Source organism: Gouania willdenowi, chromosome 12, assembly GCF_900634775.1.
Source record: "Gouania willdenowi chromosome 12, fGouWil2.1, whole genome shotgun sequence".
In the NCBI taxonomy this organism is placed as follows: Eukaryota; Metazoa; Chordata; class Actinopteri; order Blenniiformes; family Gobiesocidae; genus Gouania; species Gouania willdenowi.
The window spans coordinates 12,030,809-12,056,937 of record NC_041055.1 but is presented as its reverse complement, the minus strand read 5'-3'; the positions used below and the strand labels follow the sequence as shown (position 1 = coordinate 12,056,937).

General features: G+C 37.5%; 1 protein-coding gene across 1 annotated transcript; it reads right to left on the bottom strand.

The window, feature by feature from the left end:
• Nucleotides 1–2,870: 2,870 nt before the first annotated feature.
• Nucleotides 2,871–25,858, bottom strand: slc38a9 (solute carrier family 38 member 9). Its single transcript, XM_028463720.1, has 15 exons — nt 25,542–25,858; nt 22,579–22,721; nt 19,599–19,728; nt 18,649–18,767; nt 18,480–18,543; nt 17,302–17,395; nt 15,631–15,801; nt 14,871–14,930; nt 12,782–12,988; nt 10,987–11,094; nt 8,634–8,740; nt 8,371–8,484; nt 7,413–7,561; nt 5,947–6,036; nt 2,871–3,720 (listed from the first exon to the last, which is right to left on the bottom strand). The coding sequence occupies exons 2-15, from the start codon at nt 22,674–22,676 to the stop codon at nt 3,555–3,557; spliced, it is 1,677 nt and encodes a 558-aa protein (XP_028319521.1). The 5' UTR covers nt 22,677–22,721; nt 25,542–25,858; the 3' UTR covers nt 2,871–3,554.
• Nucleotides 25,859–26,129: the final 271 nt, after the last annotated feature.

The following is a 26,129-nucleotide window of genomic DNA, read 5'->3' as shown; positions in this document are numbered from 1 at the left end:
GCCAACCATTGTTAGCACAGATGCTAGTAGTTAGGGCTTGGGAGGAGTACTGCTCCAAAATTACAATGGACAGCTGAAACCTATAAGTTTTTGTTCCAGAACTCTAACAGACAATGAACAAAATTATGCCCAAATTGAGAAGGAATGCCTTGCAGCAGTCTGGGCTTGTGAGAAGTTTTCCAGATATCTATATGGTTTGGATTCCTTCACACAGCAGAGCGATCACAAACCCCCGATTTCCCTGATAAACAGTAAAGATCTCCACTCAGTGCCTGTGCGGTGTCAAAGATTGTTGTTTCGTATGATGCGCTACAACCCTACAGCCGTTTATATTCCAGGAAAAGACCTGATCTTTGCTGATACACTTTCGAGACATCCCCGAGGAGCTTTAACAGAGGAAGTTGACGAGCTGACGAGTAAAATTCGGGCTTATGAGGAAGCAGGCCACAAGTCATGGACCATTTCACCCACCAAATTCAACTTAGTCAAGCAGAATACGATAGAGGATGCTGATCTGCAGATGGTGAGTCGATATGTGCTGAGAGGATGGTCGAAATATGCCTCAATGGTGCCAGACAAGGTAAAACCCTTCTACACCTTTAGACATTCTCTCACATCATCAGAAGGTTTGGTGATTTACAACAACAGAATAGTAGTGCCAGAGAAACATGAGGTCTGAAATTCTGCAATGCATTCACGACTGATATCAAGGCATAGTGAAGTGTCGGGAGAGAGCAAAGTGCAGTGTGCTGAGGATAAGCAAAGAAATCCAGGAAATGGTGAGCACCTGTGGACACTGTCAAGAGTCCAAACCTACTCAAAACAGAAAACCTTTGATCACTACTCCACTACCCAGTTGTCCTTGGGAGAGAGTAGCCGCAGATTTATGTGAAATTAATAAGCAAAACTACTTGGTAGTTGTGGACTATTTTTCACGTTTCATAGAAATCGCTTACCTTAAAGACATGTCAGGGCAGACAACGAAAGCCAAGCTAAAGAACATCTTCTCCAGATGGGGTTGCCCAAATGAACTGGCAACAGATAATGGCCCCAAATTCTCTGGGAGAGCTTTTCAACAGTTTTCACAGGAGTACGATTTCAGACATAACGACCAGTCCCCATTATGCTCAAGCCAATGGAGAGGCTGAGAGGGCTGTGCAGATGGCAAAACAAATCCTGAGACAGACTGATCCCTTTTTGGCCCTCACGATTTACAGAGCTTCTCCACTACAAGCTACAGGCGTGAGCCCAGCACAGCTTATGCTTGGAAGGCAGATCCGCACAACCATCCCTACGTTGGAGGCCAAATTGCAGCCTGTGGCTGGATCTCAGGCAGGTGAGACAGGTTGACGAGAGAGAAAAACAAGGCTACAGGCGTTCTTACAACAAACATAACGTCAGACCATTACCAGAATTCCAGCTGGGATTCAACATTGCTGTGAAACTCAACGGTGAGAGAGGATGGATAAAGAAAGCAACTGTCTTTAAAAAGTGTGACTCACCCAGACCATACTTGGTCCAAACAGGCGTCATCTAAGACCTATTCTCAGTACCTCAGAAGCTTCAGGAACAAGCAGAGAGGATAGCATTGGGCAGGATGGAGAACCACACTCACCAGATCCAGCAGGCGACCCACCTTGTGTACCATCTAAAGTTACTGCGTCATCAAACCCAGAACACATGACTTCCAGTGGCTGGCTTGTGAAGCCACCGGACAGATACAAGGATTATGTGATGTCATAAATAAACCCTGGGAGTTGGAGAAACTGTTCTGATGTTGCAGTATGCAATTTTTATATTGAACTCAGCAGTTACGTTAAGTAAGAAAACAAAAAGGTTCTTATGTAGATTTATGTTAAATTGAAAGCTTACTTGTTAAAATAAATGTGCTATTTTGAGTTAAATGTCTGAAGTTGATTTCTGCTGATAATTACAGTACATTTGAATTTTGCACGTCTTACGACTCAAAGAAAGGGTGATGTTATGTAAACATCCTATTACATGGTGTAACATGAAGAGTGTAAAGATATGATGTGACGGGAAGGGACTAGTTTATGTGACGTGATCTATCGGAAGTAAGCCAACAGTCGAGCAACGCATGTGTTATGTGTAGCAGGTTGAGCTAATAAAGTTAGCAAGATACAGTCGCTGCCTCCTAATCATTTTGCATAACACTACACCATAGATTTACCAATCTTGCAAATGTTCAATAATTGTGTGAAGACAACTTGTCAGTAACTGATAAAGATACATTTGAATTGCTTTGCGTATGAAATGTGCTATACAAAAGCCTTGTATTCAATCCTTTAATTATTGTTCAACCTGTTTAAAATGAAATTACTTTGTCATTGGACAGATACTACAAAATTTGAGTGAAAATAAAAAATCAACAATGCATTTAATATACATCATTCTTTCAGATTGCACAATTCGAGGAGATTAAAGTGTATCATTTGAGTAAAAATAGCCTTGGCAGAAATGAGTGAGAACAATTTTATTAATTATCGGACCAAAGAACACAGAGTTTAATTAAAAACTGTTAATTATTCTTATGGCTAAAATTATTTTTGAGTAAGTAAGTACTTAAGTACATTGACATTGGAAAATGATTATATATGTAAATTAATAGCTTATTACACTTGAAGATAGTGGTACAATTTTTTTGAAACAAAACACCTTTTAATCACCAAAATTCATTAACATATTGAGTTATTCATAGTATTTTAATTCCCATGTTTTAGCTACAAGCAGTTCTAAAAGTCCAAATCAAGCATTGAGAAATTCAATGTACAATATAATAACGCTCAACACAAGGGGGCAGAAAATACAACACATTAAAATGAAACTGCCACACCTTCCTCTTCAAAATATCAATTTGGTAGCAAGCTGTTTATTTTTCCAACATCCAGAAAGAATAATTATTTCTTAAAATAAAAAAATGTACAAGACACAACAAACATTGAACTATGTATTTTTAGTTAAATTTTTTGGCCCATTACAGGAGCGAAAATCTTTGGAGGACATGGTGGCACCCACTATGCTTCATTCTCATTTTTGTTGCAGACCAATTTCAAAATATCATAATCAAGTTTCAAATTTATAGAAAGCAGCAATTGCTCATCAAGTGTGGAAAATTTAAAGCTTTGTGAAGGCAAAGTCAGAAAGCAGCACTGCAAACTCCAAAGCTGGATTTAAAACTTTTTAGAATGTAACCCAAGAGTAACAGGAAGCATATGTCAGCCGGCTGCTGCTGTCATTAAAGAAAAGAAAGTTACAAAGTTCACAGTTTCCTCATTACTTTGCTGTGATTGGTTCAGTAGGAGCTTTAACAGTACAATAAAATGCAGCTTATGGAGAGAATAAACCTTTGCCTGAAAACCTTTGTGTGTGCAAACGTGCGTGTGTGTGTGTGTGTGTGGGATCACAATCTTGAAGTCATTACAATCCCTTTTTGCCCAAAAATCACTGAGATCGTTATTAATATTTATCGCAATCTTACACTATTACTCATCCAATAACAGTCACTCAGGTTATGAGACATCACTCAGTGTCCATCAGTTAAAGAACTGGGCCAAAAAGTTTGCTATTCCCAGCAGTATGAGGGTGCTGTGAAATACAGCTGATGGCCAGCGGAGCGCCCCCTGCCTTTTCAGCGAGATCATGTGAATTAAAGCAGGAAATACAAATACTAAAACCAATCCACATGTTGCTCCAGAAAACCTGTAAAAAGAAAAAAAAAACATGGTATCAACAGTGATGATGCATCCCAAAGATGAAGAGTACCAAAAAATATATTTTTCAACCAATACTGACTTTAGATTAAATCAGTCTAAAAAGAACTTCAAGGAGCCATATTACAGATTTGACAATGATTTGTCCATTAATTGATAAATCAGGAACATTTTTAGGACTGCATTTTTAACAATGATGAACAGACAAATAAGCGATCATTTCACAGCTGTGAAGCAAGTCCCTATGTGACCATTGTCCATGTTGATGGATTGAGGAGAACACTTTGGATCACTGTTACACCCCAGTTAAAAATGCTTTCCATGCTGTCCCCTGTGCTCCACTGGAAGGGCTTCTGATTTTCAGTTGCACATTTGTGCAGCAAGGCTGGACTGCTGTGCTGATATATGGCCAATCTTGTTTTGCGCTAGCCTACGTAATTGTTTTTTTTTTTTTTTTTTTTTTGGGGGGGGGGAGGCAGAGCCCAGCCCAAGAATATAAATGTTTAACTCCCAAGATTTTGTACACTTTCTCTCTGCTACAGCCACCTGCTAGTGAGCTTAGTTTTAAAGAGCAAGCAGGCCTGGAAAAACCTTACTTGAGATTATAAATGATTCCCATTTATAATATAAACTACACTGAAAAATAGAACAACTTTTGTCAACTGTCTTCAAGCTGTTCAACAAAAGAACCAGATAAAAAAAATCCTGACATGTTGAGGTAAGTAGAGTAGACTACTGTCGTTAATTACAGTATACAGTACATGCTTCAGATGATTTACAAAATCGGGGTAGTTAAATCATGAAAATCATGCAAGATTACGAGTGACATTAGCCATCAGAAAAGATGGCTCCACATTGCCCTCCTCCACCCCATCACCTTGCAGAACGTCATAGTGAAAACTGTCAAGTCACTCCATTTACAGGGCTGCCTCATATCTGAGAACCTCAAGTGGAAGCTGAACATCAGCAAAATGGCAAAACAAAGGGCCAACGGATGATGTTCTTTCTGAGGAAGCTGACAACGATGGTGAACTTCTACACTGCCAGCACTGAGAGCATGCTCACTACATCCAGGTAAGATTGCAGCTGACCCCCCCCACTGATGGAGCTCCTCCCCTCTGGCAAGAGGCTGCGACCCTTCAGGACAAAAACCTCACACCACAAAAACAGTTTATTTCCGCTGCAGTGAGCAAAAGCAACAAGTCCAGTCCTACACTGGACTCACTCCTCCACTCCACTCACTCCTTATACTGCCAAATATTTTTCTTATTCATTTTATTAATGTTCCCAAAACACAAAAGCATTTTCCCTGTTCATGCAAACATACATGGCAATAAAAACCTTTTGATTCTGATAACGGCCATGAGAGGAAAATGTTATTCCCATGACATGCTTGCACCCATTTGGTGTCAGACTGCTGACCTACTGGAGAATCACACAGGATTTCAGGCTTCACACTGTTCACCCAGTTTCTATACCATCAGCTACATTTTGCCTTATGTTAAATATTTCATTTCCATGAAAGCAACAAATACAATCAATGAAATATCTTTGCAGGACACCAGCCAGTTCAGGCAGCACTTCTCCACTCTGTGTTCTGATTAACTTAAAGCTGCAATATGTAGAATCATGAAACACTTCACATTCCCCCCTCCCCTCCTGAAAAACTCATCGGTCTTCTTGGGAATGCTTACGTCTCTCTTTGACTCGAGGCAGACTGTGCACGGACTAAAAGTGGATCGCGCGCAGTCCGCCGCACAAACCGAGTCAGAGGAACCTCTGTTCCTCCTGAAAAACGTTTGTGCCTTCATTCTGTTGCTTCTCCACCTCAGTCTTCCTTTCTTTTGCTTTGCCGTGTAAACGCTGTGCCAAAAGCCACATTAGAGACTTAAGCTGGAATATAATGCTATGGGACAGTCCCTACTCTCAGATCTGGAACACGTATTGACTTTTGACGAGCATCCAATAGTAATGCTTAAAACGACTCATGGAATCGCCCTGTTGGTAGAAAGATCTTTGATTGGCTGAAGTCCAGTCACGCTTCTGTATTTATAAAGCTCATTTACAGAGCCAGGAGAAGAGTTTCAGTGTCCACTCAGAACACTTTGGATTACAATATGCTCAAAGATGATTATAAATGTTTGACCAAATAACACCCCCCCAAAAATTACACATTGCAGCTTTAAAAAACTACCGAAAAACAATCCAAACGTACCGTATGATGGATCCGATGTTGGGGTAGAATCTGGCTATCAAAACACCAGATGCAACAATGAAGATGTTAAGTACCAGGACATGAAGAAAGCTATAAAAAACAAAGTGATTCGACATGTTAGAAAGTGGTCTCAGTTATTAAGATACCATGTGATAGTTCTTCTGAAACCAGCTCAGCTCATCCCTCTGACTCCTGAATCAGAAACAATGTGAAGTTGTTGTTTTAGCTGATCTTGGCAAATGGTATTTCATCCACTTAGACATTTTGGTTTCTTAAAATCATGGTCAAAAGGTGCAAAGAGAGCCTCCCTCCCAAAGACAACATAGGTGAAAATAATAATAATTAGTTTGTCTTTTGCAACATCGCAAACTCACTGTGTTTGAATCTCTCTATCAGCGTTCTCTTTTGTGAGCGGATAATTACTGACCCCATGCAATCAGGAGTGGGCGACTAAAGGCAGATGACATGGCAGCCCAAATCATCACAGACTGCAGAAACCTCACACTGGACTTCAAACAAAGTGAATTCTGAGCCTCTCCACTCTTCCTCCAGACTCTGGGACCTTGATTTCCAACTGATATGAGAAATTTATCTTCATCTGAAAAAAGAACTTTGGACCTCTGAGCAACAGTTGGTCCACTGTATTTTCTGAAGTCCACAGTCAACGCAGCCATCTACCAGGACATTTTAGAGCACTTCATGCTTCCTTCTGCTGACAAGCGTTATGGAGATGCTGATTTCATTTTCCAGCAGGACTTGGTACCTGCCCACACTGCCAAAGGTACCAAAAGCTGGTTCAATGACCATGATGTTACTGCTTGATTGGCCAGCACACTCGTCTGACCTGAACCTTGTCAAGAAGAAGGTGAGAGACACCAGACCCAACAATACAGATGCCCTGAAGGCTGTTATCAAAGCAACCTGGGTTTCCCTTATGCCTGAGCAGTGCCACAGGTTGATCGCCTTCCGGCTACGCCGCATTGATGCAGTAATTCATGCAAAAGGAGGCTCAACCAAGTACTGAGTGCATAGAAATGAACATACTTTTCAGAAGCCTTACATTTTGGTTTAAAATATCCTTTTTTCATTGATCTTATGTAATATTCTAATTTTCAGGGACACTGAATTTTGGGTTTTCATTTTCTGTAAGCCATAATCATCAAAATTTCAAGAAATAAAGGCTTGAAATATTTCACTATATAAATGTCATGAGCCTATATCATATATGGGTTTGACTTTCTGAAATGAGTGACCAAAAATATTAAACATTTTCATGGTATTCAAATTTTTTGAGATGTATCTGTATATTTGAAGAGGGCGCATTAAAAGTCAATGTCTTTTTACAAATTAATTGAAGGCTAAAAACAGTGGGAACCATGAATATTATGCAATGAAACAGATCTAATAAAACTTTATAAAATAAAAGTGGATAACATGGGATATCTCCGAACATCTTTCAGTGTTACCTTGGATAGTGATTTCCAAAGATCTGGCCCATCATCTGGACTCGCACCAGGTATCCCAGCAAAGGGTAGACTGTGATCATTTGGAAGAGGAGGCAGGTGCGAGCAACAAACACCATCACATCACTAGTGGGGAAGTTGTCCAAGAAGTTCTAGAAAGTAGAAGGAATGGAATCTGTTATCCATCCCTAAATCAACCACCTTCAATGATTTCAGATGTTTTCAAGCAAATAAAAAATGCTACACTGAGGAATAACTTAAAAAGTTTGTGTATACATTAAATATATGAATGATATTTCAAATCCTGATATTCGCAATGTAAGGACATTTACCTTCTCTTCATTGTTTAATTTAAACACTCAAGCAATGATTCAAACCCAATCATTTTATTAAGCTCTAATTTAAAAATATATAATCATCAATTCTGGGTTAGTGTAGGTACACTGTTAACACTGCAACAGAAATACTATTATCCAAGACTAAAAGCTTTATAGAAACCTAAATGGCTCAATGAGTGACCTGCATCATCTGAATGCAGATGGTAAATAAACGTTGACCAAATAGCCTCAAATTCTATCATATTAAAAAAAAATTATTAATAATGACTAGAGTATTTTTGTCAGGATGCATTTGTTTGAGGCACCTGTCCATCTTCTATATCCACTCACTTGAGATCAGGACCACAGTGTTCTAGAGCCAATCTCAGCCTACAGAGTGAAGAAGGATGTTGTTGATCCATTAACTCACACCCTTAGTAAACTCCGAAAATCCAATAAAGCCACAAATTTTGTTAGGGGACTGTAGGAGGGATCTGGAGCACTATGCACAAGGCTCTAAGCTTGGGCAGCATATTGTGAATGCAGTACAAAATAAAACTGCTTAATGGCTCAAAGCATTCTTCAGACAAAAATATTGACTTTCTTAAGTGCTGAAAATATTAAATTAAATGCAAAAAACTTACTGCCTCAATGCAGTCTTTAGAGAGAGGAGGAGAAGGAAAAGCTGCGAAGATCAAAACTCCCACATACAGGTAGGTGAAGCCCACTAAAAAATATGCCACAGACAAGTCCCGCACCTGAAAATAATCAAAACCACATTATCTTTGCAGCATTAGTTTAACTAAAAGAGTTACATCATGAGATTGAATTACACTTTTATTCTTTCCCTTCACATTCCTAATCTTTGCTCCTGTGTTGGGAGTGAGAGTAGGTGAGAAAGACTCACGTTGTTCTCCTGGTGTTTGTTGCTCTTCATGAGTGTGATGATGCAGTTGTGAATGAAAAAGGCCAGCGTGAGGACACCAGTCAGCTGAGGAAAGAGCAACCTGAACTCTGAAAGAACACAGATACATGAGCATGGCAACTACTACTACAATACTGATATAGAGCCCAATTGTCCATTTGCACTTAAGCTACATTAAAGCATGCTTTTAATTTGAAAAGGCCTTGTTTGTTGAAGGAGAATGTAACAGGTTTAATCAGTGCCGGCCCTAGCCTCTTTGGCACCGTAGGCTACATTTTCTTTTAGGCGCCCCCTTATATGGCCTTTTTTTATACCAAATAATTTATATTTACATTATTGTTATATTATTATTATCAGAATACATTCTAACACTTGCATAGTGGTCTTCACCATACCAACAAAGACACTTTACATAAAGGAGAAAACATGAGCAAAATTACTTTTGACATTTTTTCTTATTTTTACAAAAGGGTTTCACATAAACAAACAAAACACAAACAAGTAAATAACTGAACTGAAATAGCTGCACCTTAATAAATACGTTTATTAGTGAGCAGATTGCACACATTTTTCTGTCCGAGGCTGGTCCGAACCCGACAGGCATTAATATATCTATGTCCGAGCATGACGCAGTTAAAATCTCATACTTTTACACATTTGTGTAGAAAGCACTGTAGGTAGTTCCTACTTTTCCACATTCAGAAATGTCAACAGAAGAGCGGATCACTCTCATCATTCTCCGCTCTCCAGAGAGGAGGGAGGGGCGTCTGAGCAGCCGTGCTCACACAGATATACTAACAAAGCTCTCAAGTCTCACTGATTGGGCCTGATGTGAGTCACTGATGTGCGTGCATGTGCGCGGCTAAAGCGCATGCGTGTGTGTGAGCCACGGAGTAGCCACACACACACACACACACGTACTGTCTTTGTGTTGTACTAGTACAACACAAAGACAATTACAGAAAAAATGCCACAAACCATAGACAGTATTTACAAATCTTATACATTACAATACAGTGAGTAAGTGTTAATGTGCGCGTGTGTGTGTGTGTGATATTATAATAATGGTATTGTGCTATTAGAGAGTGAGGGGAGGGGACAATAACAATAGTTAATAATAGTCAAAAATGCGGGGGAAAGTAACAATATACAAGTATTTATATATATATGCATACAAATACAAAATAAAATTGAGAGAAGAGTGGGAGAGAGAATTAAATGAAAATAAATAAATAAATACATAATAATAATTTAATTTAATAAATTTAAACTCTTGGGAAGGGGGATCAATGATAGTTTCAACCCCGATAAGGTGAAACATTATATTGCACTACAAGTTTGGACTTAGTTACAATTTAAGCCACACGGACTCATAATATTGCAGAAGGGACTCATAAAAGATCTGTCCAAAGTGATTCCACCACGGGGGTTGTGGAGAGAGTAACCAGCCCGCCAAAAGGATTGACCATCAGCATTTCTAATATGATCACATTTACTAGTTGTAAACGGGACAAAATGTGTTACAGTTAATTATATTTTATCGGTGCCATCCACGCCTTACCCTGGGAGGATAGTGTATGCTGTGTCGTGGAGCTGATCAGTTCGAACACGGGCCTCGGCTGCTGCTTGTTATAATGACAGACATCAGACTGATGTCAAACTATTTGAACACTTTGTATAACGTAAAGCCACAGGTTGATCCATTACATAGTAAATAACAAGTGAAACATTGATGACAGATGATGATTAATGAGTGCTGATCATTTCTGAATGTAAGAATGTAACACGTTGATAAAATCAGGCTTTCCACACAAATAAATCTGTCGTTATTTTGAGGGGGTAAAAAAAAAAAAAAAGAGAGATTTAAATTGTGGTCTGGACAGAAAAATGCGGGCGATCTGTTACATTGTTTCTCAATGCAAGTGTTACAAATTAAAAGTGCGCTTTATCATTTTCACACATTTCAAAGACATTTACAAGTGTTGGGAAAACTCCATGTTCTGTGATTTCTAGACTGCCCAAAAAAATGACATCATGGCCCTGTCCTCCTCCTTGGCTTCGGACCGCCTTCATTCACAGACTATGCGCTTTTGGTCGATTTACGCTTGGTGGTCGTGTCAGGAGCCTGGACCGGTGAATACGCACAGGAGAGAGGCACGTAACTGCGTAAAAAAGCACATAAGTCCAGACCGGAGAATAGGGCCCATTGTGCACAAGAGGGCACTCTGGCCTCGTCTCTTAAAACAGTGGTGAACAGCTTGTGAAAGTAGACTAATGTAACATATCATTTACATCAAGGTTTGTGTGTGATAATGTGGAACGTGCTAGAATTTACCTGGGACAAAGAACTCGCTTGTATCAAACCAATGGAATTCCAGATGGAAACCAAGACGGGCAGCTTTGACAGTGACGAGCACAATTAGATAGACCACAGATATGGTACCTGCACCCAAGGGAAAGATTAAAAAATGAATAAATGAATAAAATGAAGCACAGAAAGGCAGAAATTCTGAGGAAATCATACAGAAACAAACTCCATTTTGGTTTATCTAACATTGTTTCTTCCCATAGGTTGTCGCTGTGTAACAAAGACTGTGGTGGACGTGAACAAAATTTATTGAAGGTATAGAGGAGGATTTTCCCGAAGTTTAGAAAAGAAACGCCCTCTCCACTTTTTGAAAAAATGTACATGTGCAACACTCTACCTGCGGGAACGCCTATTAAACATGTGCGAGAAAACGTGCACGAGCCCAGTTTTTCTCGTGCACAGCTCTGTTCACAAGTTGGTGTCAGCATCGCTTATACGAGTTTACTTTCCAAAAGAAGATTTGCACTTTTCCCACTATGTCAGACCCGCTACCGATAAGTGAAAAGTTCGCATGCGCAGCAAGCAAAAACTAGCTAGGGATGAGCACGTACGACGGCCTTACGTAAACATATCACCAGAATGATTGACAATTAGGAGGACCAATAGTCTTGATAATCCACCCGGAATTTCAAGCCAAAATAACATCCTCCACTATACCTTTAAGCACCACCACCTCTGCTCCCTGAGCATTCACTGACATGTTCACAAAGATCATTTACACTAGTAAATACCACTAAACAGCCCAATAAATTGATCATAAATAATTAACCGGATGAATGTAAAAGCACAACACAGATCACACATACCAGTAATATTTCCCATAGCAACAATTCAGTTCGTCAACCCATTGTGAGATATTGCTAGTGTGCCAATCTGTTCATTTTAAAATGGTTGATTAATTTACAAATTGGCCAATGGAGTTCTTCTAAAGCAGTGGTTTTCAAAGTTTTTAGGCTTAAATACCCCCTTTCTCCTATTTCTGAATCTAAGTACCCGATTTTGTCCAACTCCGACCACAAAATTTTGCTCAGAATACTATGCAAAAACAACTACAGGGCATAATGATAAAATGTGTGACACATTTTAAAGAAACTCATTTTTTTAAATAAGTGTAATGAAGCAGTATTTAGTGCCTCCTGAATCGATTTTTTTCTATAGTTAATTTCCAATCCTCTCCTGCTTGATGTGGGACCAAAACTGACCCTTCTCTTTTCAGTTCATGTTCTAATCAGGATAATTTCCATCATCATTATTATAATTTCCATTTTGAACTACAAATAAAAATTATAAAACCCCATATTTTAGTATTTTTTTTGTTAATTTCCCATACTATCGCTCAAGTAACCTCTGAAGTACCATCACCTACCCCGAGGGGTACACATACCCATTTTTGAGAAACACTCTAAAAGCCAAAGGAAGCTACAAATATTAAAACGCTATGTGTGGCACTGACCTATACTGTAAAAATATGGTTTTAATCGGGTTATCTGTTAGTCAGACACGGAGCACAGTGCCACATAAAGCAGTGATGTCAAATGTGCAGCCTGAGGGTCCAGGAGAAAAGTCTATGTACATACATGCATTCTGTGTTTATGTTATTACAAAATAGGATCATTTTGCTACAGTAGTTATAAGGTGTGCGTAACCATGAGTCACTCCTACCTAACTATTTAACAGATCAATAATTCAGATCATGTTTTCCTTAACTCAACTATCAGCTGTTGCATTGTTTTTGACTGCACAACCCACTGCTACTACATACCAAGGAAGGTGAATCGAGCAAAAAAAGACGCAGAGCGGAAGCAAAGCAGTGGCAGCAGCAGGACGATGAGATAAAGGGGGATTGTGTTGGTTTTACTCCAATAGTGTTCAAAAGCTCCGTCAGAAGAATCATTCCCCCCAGGGCTGAGTTGGGGTGTGCAGAAAGTGTTGTTTTCTTGAGGGTCAGTTTTTGGATATGGGCAGATGACTGTGGGGGAGAGAAATCAATGATAAATCATTATACACAAAAACATATGCTCAAAAATGCTTTGAAAAATATCCCTGTTCTTACACTGCCTGCATGTAAAGCAACAAACAGGTACAGTAGTTATACTTTATACTTGCACAGATACAAAATGCTTGCAGTAATAATTATTCAAATCATTTGCAAGAAGACTTTTTTCTTCTTACAAAACCCAACAAAAACTTTTGCAAATAATTCCACAGAATTTTCACAAATGAATTTGTCATTTGAGAGAAAATTGCTCTCAAAATCAAGAATTTTTTTTGACAAGTGAAAAATAGGGCACAATATTTTTGAAATAGCTTTTTACTAGGGATGTGAATCTTTGGGTGTCTCACGATTCTCAATTCAAACGATTCTGAATTCAAAAATTTAAACAATGCATAGTGTGCTAAGGCAAATTATGGCATCAAAACCTTACAGTTTGTATAAGATTGTTTTAAATAAACTGATTCCAATGATGTAATCACACAATGGCAAACTTAAGACAAAAGGAAACATTTATTCATGCTAAACTTTGATTCATAAATAAAATTAACTGAAAAAAAGCTTAGGCTAGATGCCTTTTTCTCCCAGAAGTTACAAAAATATACTGTACGCAAATAACATAAACTGGTGTTTTGTATGATTATTCAAAATAGAAACTCAATTCTCAGTCACTACAAGAAAAAGCAAAGGCATAAAAAAAATAAAGCTAATAACCAAAATTGCCTAAATAAAAGCTTAGGCTGGCTGCCTTTCTCTCTCTCATAAGGTTCCCATTTTAAAATACACAACAATGAAACTGGTGTTTTCTTTGAAAGTTCAAAAATTTAAATTGTACAAATAACACTGCAATCCTTAACTGCTATTTTGTGTGACTTCTCCAAAAAAAAAAATAACATAATATGGGTGGACACATCTTGGGCTTGGTGTGTAGGATTACACAAAATTTTCCATGTGGGATTACTGTCCATCAGGAACATCTAGGTTCTTTTGCAGAAAAAGAAGCTGATCTACATGTTCTGGACTGAGATTGCATCGCTGCGCTGTCACAACATCTCCAGCGGTGGAGAATATTCTTTCTGCTGCAACACTAGTTCCAGGGATGCATAGGTATAGTGTTTAGCTACCTTGGCTAGTAGGGGGAAAGCTGTCTCACACACACTCCTCCTTTTGTTTTATATATATATATATATATATATATATATATATATATATACTGTATAACTGCTTACATTCTGTACTTTGTCTGTTTCTTTGTTGTTGTTGTTTTGGTTTTGTGTTTCTACTTGTTTTGTTTGACTTACAATAAAAATAAATAAATTAAAAAATAATTTAAAAAATTAAAAATCGATTTTTGAAGTTTATGAATTGATTCAGAATTGTGGATTATTCTTATGTGAATCGATTTTTTTCCCCCACCCCTACTTTTTACCCTAAAAAACCTGGTCCATCCCCATTAAGTTAACTAAAATGAGTTTGACACAGCTGGATTATACAAATACATAACGTTAAAAAACGGGCGACCGTGGCTCAGATGGTATTGGGTCGTCTTCTGATCGAGCGGTTGGGGGTTCGATCCCAGTACCTGACTATGTGTCGAAGTGTCCTTGGGCAAGACACTGAACCCTAAGTTGCTCCCAGTGGTGGACTAGCGCCCTGCATGGCAGTCCTGTCCCACTGGTGTGTGAATGTGAGAGTGAATGGGTGAATGAGCTGATATGTAAAGCGCTTTGAGACTGCTTCAGTGTGGTGATAAAGCGCTATATAAAATCAAGTCCATTTACCATTTACCATTTAAAAAACGTCAGTTTTCACCTGAACTTCAGATAAAGTTACATGTTGCTAGGTGTGATAGGCTTACCTCTATCTGATCCATTGCTTCCATACTCTGAATCTGACATGCTGACATTATGAGCATGATCTAAAAGAAGCAAAAAAAAAACAGATGAGCTCAAAAACCCCAGTGAATCCAAACACATCATAAAGGTACCACAAATACTCAATTGAAGTTTTATTTGTTAAGTGTTATTGTAAGGTTGAGTTGTTTTTTGTTTTTTTTAACCTTTATGTGTTAATGAATAATAGAAGATTGACGGTCATCTTGGTCTGATTCTGAAGTGGATGCAATGTGAAATCTGCATTTTAATGAGGCTCAAATGCTTATTCTACCAGTTACAATAAGCATTTAAAATGAATGTGAATCCAGAATGCCAAGAATGACAGTGAGATAGCTTACTTTACACAATAAAATAGACAAATTAGACAAATTCTCTGGTTGTCTCATTAACTTTTTTCATTCAATTCAACAAAATAGAAATTTCTTAATTGCCCCCAAAGGAGTGAAAGCGGAGACTGCACAAAGCAGCCATTTTAATTAGTTATGGGGATATTTGACATGTCCATAATCAAAGCCCATCTTGCAACATGTTAAACCACACTGGTAGCAAGAAATTAGCTTAAATAAATTGATGTAAAGACATGCATTCTCATAAACTTGAGACTTAATACTGGATGTAAAATGGTTAGCAACGATTCAGCGCAACATGACTGCTGTAGATTATTTTGCATTATCACATTTATGGAACTTTATATACCGGTACATACAAGACTGTATGACTTACTGTAAATAAACTGTCCAGTATTGTAGAGGAAGTTGGACATGAGGACCCAGTAGACAACCATGGCACCAATAAGGGACACCATGGAAAAAACCAAGCTGGACCACTGACCAAACTTTCCAAAATAATACCTACAGACGTCAGGAAACTCCCAGTCTGATGTGTCCACGTAGGCTGTGGAAAGCACAAAAACACAGATATGCATTTTGTTCTGAAGCGAACAGTAAAGCATAAAGTACATCTGCAGAGATGGCTACATCTTCAGTGTTACAGGGTCTCTAATAAGCTACGGTGATCATCTACACTGTCCTGGATTTGCATCTGTGTTATTAATGGTGCACTGTAAACATTTAACAGTAAGTAAAGTTTACAAAATCAAAGTTATACCTTGTCTTTGAGTCTCTTCTCAAAACTCTATGGACTTCCATCAGACGAACCTACAAATTCATCTGTAGACCTTAATGTAGAATGTGTCGTTTTTTCAACTCTTTCATTTAGGTTTCAGAATAAGGGGGTGGGACGTTGGATATATTTATCATTTTTTAATATTTATTTCAGTTTAAGTTATTTCTTAGATAAACCAGATTACGGTTAAGTTTAAAATGTTTTTTTTAACTTTAAAGAACAATATGTAAATTGTTTCACATATTCATGCAACATGAACTTCAACATCACAATAAGAAACATATTTCCTCCTTGGCTGCACATGAACACTCACCAATAACCTGTAATTTACTAGCCGCATAACTTTAAATAATTATTGTTATGATCATTTTGCAGCTCTAAAATGTATCAAGTTTTTTTCAGCAATTAACATTTTATTTAACAAATAAATTTTGCATTTTACCTTGAATATGTTAATGTTAATGTTCCAAATACAAAACGCTTTTATATTCAACTGAAAAAACAATAGTTGAAAGTAGCTGTGTTTACAGGATCATTTTACTCCAAGTCAATATTGATAAATAATAAACCACACACTTCATTAACATTCACACCATCACTTCCTGTGCAGCTCCTCTAACTTGTCCATCCTCAAACTACGTCTCACAATCCAGTACTTAGATCTTATCTACAAAAGACTTCTTAACTATAGGATACATTTTAAAACCTGTTCTCAAGAGGACAAAATATCCATTGTTTCCTCCAAACTAGACCAGTGTACTGGTGTACTCAGGGCTGTGTCTGATATCAATTGCTCAATTTTAGATCATTTAAAACAAGAGTTTAGCTTCTATCAAAAGCATGTTTGGTAGCAAGTTTACATCAATCCTCTTCTTGCCTCTTATCACTGGTTACCTGTAGATTTTAGGGTTGATTTTAATGATTACTTAAATTATCAAGAGTAACCTGCATAATTTTCTGCATACATTGCATATATTTGACCTAAAGATGGCCAGATTTTTCTGTCTGGGCTCCTTATCCGTGTAACTCCCACCTGAGGACAATAGGCTTTATTCATGAAATTCCTTTTAAAGTGCTTTTTTTCTTTCTTTTTTAAATAAAAAAAGTTTAGTGGTTCTTGTTGCTTTTATTTTTTTATGTTATAGTCATTCTGATTTTCAGCATAATCATTTCTATGATTATGAATATTACTATTATTATTACTCATCTTCAAAATACCCTTTGTTTATATAAAAAAAAAAGAACAACACAAAAATGACAGGGACTTACGAACTGCCCTTGGCGATTTGAGAACGATGTAACAACAGTAAAGCATCAGAAAGCCTGTGAAGATGAGGATCAGGATCCCCAGTGTAAAGCCAGCCTAAAGACAAAAGAGTGCATCTCAAATTGAGGAATTTAAAAATTAATTATCTCCAGAAACCTAAATCCATGGAGCCTCATTTTGTGAACTTAAGTCTACATTGACCTAATCATTTACTTTTTATGTCAAACACACAAGTGCTATAGATTCTGATTATTACTAGACCTCAAAGCATCAGTCAGACAAAGAATCCCACACACATAGCTCAATACCAGTGTTTACTTGTCCTACCTTTGAAGCTCTGTGTAGCTGCTAACAATCAAATATGAACCAGATACTAAGGGGCAAATTTACTGAGATCTTAAAGCTGATATCAGGAGTTGCTAAGAAATATGTTTATGTATGAATCTTTTGAAATGCGAAACAATACCTAACTAGTCTTTTACTATGGTCTACTGTCGGTGGTCATTCATATACATTAATGTATATAAGTCCCTCCTTCGTCTTTTAGACCCTTATACAAATGGAAACGATCACCGACTGTGCACAGCCAATGGGCTTCGACTTCATGTTTTTGAGACTGTCAATCAAAGTGAATGTGGAACTGTGCACAGAAACAACAGCAAACCAGATGACATACCTGACCCATAGACCTATATTATTGTGACCCGATGAAACCTTGTTATGTTTCGCGATGTGCGTGCAGGAAAGTAGAGGCGTGGCTTCTGGTAGATTGGCAGAGGCAGTGGAAGGAAGTGAGGCTGTTTAGGGCGGGACATCGAGACGTTTCTCAGACTCTCCGGATAGGAGCTTTAAATAAAGGGCAAAAAACCTCTGCACAGTGCAGGAGGAGGTGTGGCGTGGTGATGACAGTCCCTCTGGCTCGACTACGCTCCAGTAGTGCCAAACAGGTGATTTCATTTTTTCATTATAACTCACACACAATTTACACAGCTTTTACATTTTGTGGGTGTTGATATAAACTATAGTTTTATTTTATTATTCTATCTTAAACAATTATTTTTGACCAAAAACATCCATTCTTTTTGTTTCCTTTCATTTACCCTGCATCTTCTCCTCATAACATCCATTATTAAAAGGGCTGATGTGGCTTTAAACAACCTGAAGTCACAAAGCATTTTACCTGCTTTATACCCCACGGTATGCTGAGGATTGACGTGCCCATCATTGTGTTCCATATGGCAAATCTGAAAGGAGAAAAACAATGTTGTCAGAGCAGCCACCATTTTAACTAAAGTGTTTAGAAAGATGCTGATAATGATAATCATTTGAGTGGTGCAGAATAAGCTTACATGGTGATGACACTGGGGTTTTTGGAGCCCTGGTCGTAGCCTTTCACCTTAAATGCTGTCCCCAGTGGGCTATAGATGTAAATCTCTTCTGGTCGAGGGATCACATGGTTCGGAGGGCTCTTGAGAGAAAAGTAGCAATTACATTAGGCAGCATAGTCATTTACAAACAACAATGAAAAGGTCAACATCAAATCTAGATATTGAGAAGTGGCCTCTGTCATCAAGAACATTTTCATTAAACGCTGCAATGTCTTAATTAATTAAACCCTCCAACCGCTCAGGTTAATTTCACCCAAAATAACATCAAGAAAAAAAATTGCAATGATGACGTTGCTTTTCAATATAATGGAGCCCACTTGTTTTTCTTTTTAGCTTAAATCAGTTCAGTTTCATGTAGGCTATGACTGATTATATTTAGGCCTACATTGTTTAAAAAGCTGGTCAATGTTTTGTAAAAACAGTTTTTCCCAATTTAACAGAACCCAAAGGTTTCAGTAGAAAGTAAGCAGTGAGGGAGGTGAGAAAAAGGCAGCATCATCCGATAAATGTATTTCTTTTATCCACTTTTATGTGCTCCATGTGTATATGTGTCCGTCTTCGTCCACATGGATCCTATTTCTGCGGCATCATTACTCTTCATATTTATACAAGCAGAACCTTAATAAACAAGTTGCTAAATAACAAACCTAAAATGTCCAGGTATTTAGTGAAGACCACCTAAAAACAGCGTTTGACAGTAGAGCATTACATAGTCATGATTTGTTTTCAAAGTATATTGTAGTCTTTTCTCTTTTAAAAAATTTGCCTTTTTTAAAAAATAGGGTACCCCGAGAGGTGTTTATAATCTCAGTGGCTGATGTGGACAACAGACATGCTAACATCAAATGATCAACCCTGAGGTGAAGCAATCAGTCAATGGCTTTAAACAGCTGCCTGTGTGCTCCACCTACCAACAGTCGGTCAGAAGAGCCAGTTAGTCGGCTGTAGTAATGGACTCTGCTGTTAAGAATGGCTGCTTCTGCAGAGACCCTTTCCTGAGGATCATCACCCACAATGTTCCTGGGCTCCACATGAAAAGGCCTAGAAAAAGTAGACAAAATTTTACCATATTAGGAGCTCTGTTCCTGTCATTAATAAAGGCTCTCTTGAATTTTCACACATGACTTGCATTTCTTAAGTAGGTCATCACAGGAAGGGCTTTTTAAAAACATTTTCTGACATGGTTGTAACATTTCATGTAAACTGTAAAAGACCAAATATATCAAAACCAAATAACAAAAGATGGCACAGTGTAAAGACAAACTGAATCCCATGATTTCCAAATTATAACCCTGTATTTTTTTTTCTTTTTTATGGAATAATACAGATGTTTAAAACAGATTATTTACAAGTTCATAAAACACATTAGCTCATTTTTAAGGCCATGGAAGCAAAAAAACTTGCTTTGTTTGTCCAGGTGCAACAAAATGGCCTAAAATATTTTTGATGCAAAAAAATACTTTTCCCGACTATTAGTCAGCAGCACAGAGGTAGGGTCTCAAAATGTAACGTTTTCAATAAACTGCATAAAAAAATATTTTAAATTGAGATAAATTAATATTCTTGCGTTAGAAACAGACATGATTTTCAACAGCAAATCCTTAAATGGGCTAAGGAAAACCTCTGTCAATAAACTCAGTTTATCCTGCAATTCATGAATGCACGATAAAACCGTATCACGCAAAAAAAGATGCACGATAACAGTATCAAAGAACAACTTTGTCTTCTCTGGGTCACAGCTCATCAAAAAGGTCTTAGACAAAATGGAAAGTATTGCATGGAAATTGATTTAATCCAAATGAGAAAACCCTTCAGGGTAGCTAAAGAGGAGAGGGACCATACAGCTTGTAGTAAGCACACAACTTACATTTCTAATGTTTAGGGTGCATTGATAATGATTAGTCCTTATGGTATGGACAGCTTACAAATTTGGAATGTAAAGTAAAATAAGGATAATGCAAAAAGTGCAGAGACCACCTTAACTTAGCCTATGCAAATACTGAATATAATATTTATACTATGCCTTGTCAGTAATCTAGCAATTACATAAGACAAGTCCAAGAATTTCTTCAAGGCTCTGGTATCAAAAATGCAAGAAACAGAACCCATTGGAGGGTTAGTGACAAATACTTGTTCGCATGTTGCCCTTCTAACCATCTGGTGTAAAGCGTTTGTGCATCTCAAACTACTTTTCCTTGGTTGAATGAGTTCAAGAAGAGTTTTTTTTCCTTCAATTTTTTAACATTAGACATTTTAGGACAACACTCCAAAAATCACTTTAAACATTTATTAAGCCGTTTACGATTAATTGGAAAATAAAATGAGTTTATGACATATGGACATATCATTGCATCTTGCTTTTACTTTTGAACACAGCATGTATTTAGGGGATGGAAAGAGACAACTAATGATCCTGGATACATTTCAAAACATCAGCATGTCTGCTAACCTTCACTTGGGAGAAGCATAATACCTAGTATGGTACTGTGAAATACCTAAATGATTACCTCAACACAAACTGCTAATACAAGACTGACAAGAATGATGCGAGGGTGTTGCCAAACTGACACATGCACAGTCACGCTACTGACAAATTAGTATTTGCTTGCAAAATCAATTCCAAGAAGCAAAGTTATGAAAATGAACCTGTAATCTGGAAGACTCCGCGAACAACTTGCTTGGTGGTCAATGTCAGTTCATCAGGTGCTGGTTAAATCCAAAACAACTGTTTACCCGTGTTTTGAACTGAAATCAGCATAGTTTTACACATGGGGCGTCTCCATTCCATATTGGATATCAGTCCCATATCAGCCAGAAAACAAATATCGGATTTTTTCGGACTGCATCTAAAATCTCCGATATATATTATATTATATTTATTCAATTGTAGAATACTGTAGATATTATGCTGAAGGTTTAAATTTATGTCACCAATTGGTTAATAATAAATGGGTCAGTTTTCTCATAGCTATTGTTGCTGACTATTGTTCTTTGTTTGAGTAACATCACTTGATCCAAGCCTTTTCTAACATTCCACACTACAAAATAAGTAATAAAAGTATGTATGATGCGTGCTGATATCGCATCGGATCGATATCGGCCAATACTCAAGGCTGCAATTTTGGTATCGCATCGGAAGTGAAAAAGTTGTATCGGGACATCCCTCGTTACGCAGCTCAATAACGCCTTAATTAGAAAAGCATAATCATTCAAGATTGCCGTTCATGTTGCAGAAGCGCCATGATACTTCCATGCCTTTCATCTCTCGATAAACACATTGCAACATATCTCACATCATTGCCCTTCCTTCTTACAGGTTTGTATATACTGCACATTTATTGTATTTTCAAGTTTCATTATGAATTGCGTTCATGAGCATTTGTATTCATTTTTCTTTGCATTATGCCAATGACAATTGGTCCTCAATTAATTTACTTGTTTCAGAATCATTAAAAAACTTTATTAGAGAGATCGCTTTTAAAAATGAAACCCATAAGAAACGTAAGAGACACCAAAAAAAATCCATTGTTAAGAAGAAGGAAAAAAAATACAGATTGGAGGGTTAAAGTTTAATGGTTGTTGTTTTTGTTCTCAGGTCAAAGGATGATCTAAAAAAAAAAAGTAGAGCGTTCAGTACGTGTGTGTGTGTGTGTGTGTGTGTGTGTGTGTGTGTGTGTGTGTGTGTGTGTGTGTGTGTGTGTGTGTGTGTGTGTGTGTGTGTGTGTGTGTGTGTGTGTGTGTGTGTGTGTGTGTCCTTTCCCTCAAAACTCATAAAAATGCCCAATAGAACAAGCAATATTTCTTTGAAGAGACTTATTCTCCAACTCCTGCAAATACAGACTGTACTGGTAATGGTTTCTTCTGATTGGTTACAATCTTTTGATCACGTACCTTTTGACTTTGACATCCAGGGAGTCTGTGGAGCCTCTGCGTGAGTAGCTCTCTCCAGTCTGGTCCGAGCACAGCAGATGCCTGTTGTCGTCCTCCATGAAGCTCTGTATTTTCAGCTAACACTCCCAACTCTCATCACCTGACTTGAAGAAATAAAAAAAAAACAATAAACCTGAACGGATGAAACCAATAATGGTAGCAGCAGCAACTTTTAGCTGTTATTGCCAGGAAGCTGTAGAGAGCAGTTTGACAACCTGTTGGTTTCCCAACTTTTTATTATGGTAAATTAATCTGTTTATTGTTTTCTTATGACTTTAACACAGTTTAAATGCTACAATACAGACTATTTCTATGGGTTCATGTATTAAAAAGTATTGCTAGCAAATCAGTATGTAATTGGTACTGAATGATGGTGTTCCTTTTCAGGTGGTCTAAAGGTGATTAATTTAAACTGTCTGATATTTGAAGACAAAACAAACTTTTAACACAAACTGTAATAATGTTGAGATAAAAGTGTTCTTCGTTATGTGTTCAGTAACATAGGGAGGCTTAAAAAGGAGATGCTCTGTTTTAATTTACTGGTATTGGTGGGGGGGCAAAGCTATAAAATAATTGAACAGTATCTCTGTAAACCAAAACAATGGGTTCAAAATGAAACAATCAAGATTTGCTTTGAGTCTGCACTGAAAATATTACGTGCACTGTGTATATAGAAATGTTGGCTGATTTTGCACAGATAACGTCACTTATAACAGTTGTCAGCAGTAGTGAATATTAGGAGTGTGACAATATCTCGATACTGTGATATATCGTGATTTTTTTGCACGATCGATTATCGATATGCTCGCGCTAAGTATCCATTTAAAAAAAATATTTTTTGGGGGGATTTAAGATTTATATTATTATTTTCAAAACCTTTTCTGCTTTTTCACTAAAATGTGCAGGTAGGTCATCACAGAAATGTTGTCACTGTTTGTTGAATAAACCAATATATTGTTTAATGGAATATTGCACTATAATGGTGTCACTGGTAAGAAAGACTATTTTTTGTTTACAGACAGCACTATTGGAGATACTTATGCGTTTACATTGGTATGATGACACTTATTTACAGAAATGTTGCACTAAAATTGTGTCACTGTTCATAGGACAATTTTTCAATTTATTGTCTTTCAGAGATAAAAAATAAAAATGTAATTTTTTCATGTAATTTTTTTTATTATGTCAGATAATATCGTAGATTGATTTCTGACCAATATATTGATAATTGCAGTAGTCATATCGTGAAATAATCGTTATTGTGAGCTTTGTATTGTGTATCGTATTGTGAGGTTCCCATCCCTAGTGAATATCAGAGAATCGATACATGCTGTTGAGTTGTTCATACCCCTGCCCTGACAATTCTCTTTGTATCATTCCTATACAAGTTGATCTTTGACTAAGCTGGGTTTCTAAATTTAATTGATTTTTTTTTGTCAAACTCTAATCTGACTTCTAACTTTTTGAAGCTGAAGAATGGTTTCCCTCTTGCTTACATATGCCTTTATTTCCACTTTCACTTTTCAGGAATGTAGCTTACAGTTGAATCTGGCCACACCCCCCATGTTAAAGGGTTTGTTTTTCCAGATACTGATAGCTTGTTTGGCTGAGGAAGCTCTTTGGACCTCCTATTGTCAATGAAGTTACCAGATTCCTAACAAAATTAACTTCAAATTGTATTTTTACATACTTATATAAACAGCATATGTGTGAGAGGACACAAAGGCTTTAGGTTAGCAAAAAGTTGGAAATGGCACTCAGGCCACACACTAGAACAGGGGTCTGCCACTTTTACTCTTAAAGGAGCCATTTTGCCTAATCGCGACTGGATTAAAGTCCTTCCGGAGCCGAAAAAAAAAACCTTCTCATGAAAACAATACAGCGTATAAAATTCTATACCGTTAAAATAGTATCGAATAATTTTATGAGTTAATGGATTTGAAGGGCTACAAAAATAACTTGAATTTGATAACACATTATCAACTCCAACTCATGCTAATTTCTTACAACATATAAAGCCGGTATGTTAGCAGTTAAATAAATCTTTCCCCACACAAATAAAGTCTGTATTTTTTTCCAGAATAGTCTTTTTTGTTATTTAAGTTATCTTACCAGAGATTTAAAACTGAAGGTTTGCCACAGCTGGAAGGAAAGTTAATGGTCTGTAGATGTTACAGTAGGACGGTGGCAGAGTTATTCATTTTTAGGTTAACCAATTGTTTATCATCATTTTATTTGAAGTTAATGTCATCAATCACCAGTACCCTCTGTAGGAAATCATTCATTTTCTTATTTTTTTTTTTTTAAATCGTCAGAGAGCCATTGCAAGAGAGTCAAAGAGCCACATGAGGCTCCAGAGCCGCAGGTTGCAGACCCCTGCACTAGAACAAACGGACTACACTAAACCATAAACCAGTCAATAATAAAAGGTATGCAAAGGGTCACATCTTTCTAATCCATACAACACAACTTTCAACAAATGTTGAACTTTGAACAGTCACTTTTAAGCAGTGCAACAACAACAACAACTGTTTTCATGAACACACTTTGGATTGTCACAAAATAGTTTTGAGCTTCTTGATTCATAAATGTATGTGTGGATAGTGATGGATAAAAATGGTGTGTGCAGGCAGTTCAACACTAGTTAATCACAACATTAATGATCTGGGACTGACGTCTTCTGCCTCTGTATCTTTTTATTTCTCTCACTGCAACCACTTTAGATTAGACGAGACACAAACCCAGCTATGCCCATTTTACTAGTCTCCATAATAATCTTATTGAACTCATTAAACATATCTTTTTATTTATCTAGAATTAAAGTTAAACCGTACGTGGTCACCAAACTGAACAAAAGCAAGATAGATTTAATTGACCTCCACAACTTAAACTAGCCCAGGATTCAATGAATGACCCATACATACTGAATGTGCAGGTTTGGAATCAAGCGTTTCCTCTTCTGGTCGTCAGCTCATCTCAGGTCTGCTGTGGCAGCAAATGTTTCAAACCCAACGTTGAAGCAAAGAATCCCGTTTGCGTGCGAGTCCGTTTAAAGACAGGACACCTTTGTCAGACCTGTCCCCTCATTCAGTACAAAACACAACTTCATTTATTTCACCTGCTCCCGGACACAAAGCAGGATTTCATGGACACAGTCGGTGACGAAGCGAATCTCGCTGTGTGTGATAAACACTCCTCTCCGTCTCAACACAAACACCACCGACCACTTCTTCTTTTCCGTTCTCCAGGCGTTCTGCGGCTATGCTGTTATATCGCCCCCTGCTGGTGGGTGTAAAATAAGCGGGAGTTGTCCCCATTTCTTCAAGATCAGAGATGGTGACCCCATCTGTCTTTAACTTCCCATGTCATCTACAAAAAGGTGTATTTTTACTCGACATGCTAACAGATATATATGATTCATATGGAAAATAAAAGGTAATATCACACTTTGTGAAACATTTTTTTTGCATGTTTAGGAATGTATTGCAGTATTGTTCAACCTTTTCTTTAAC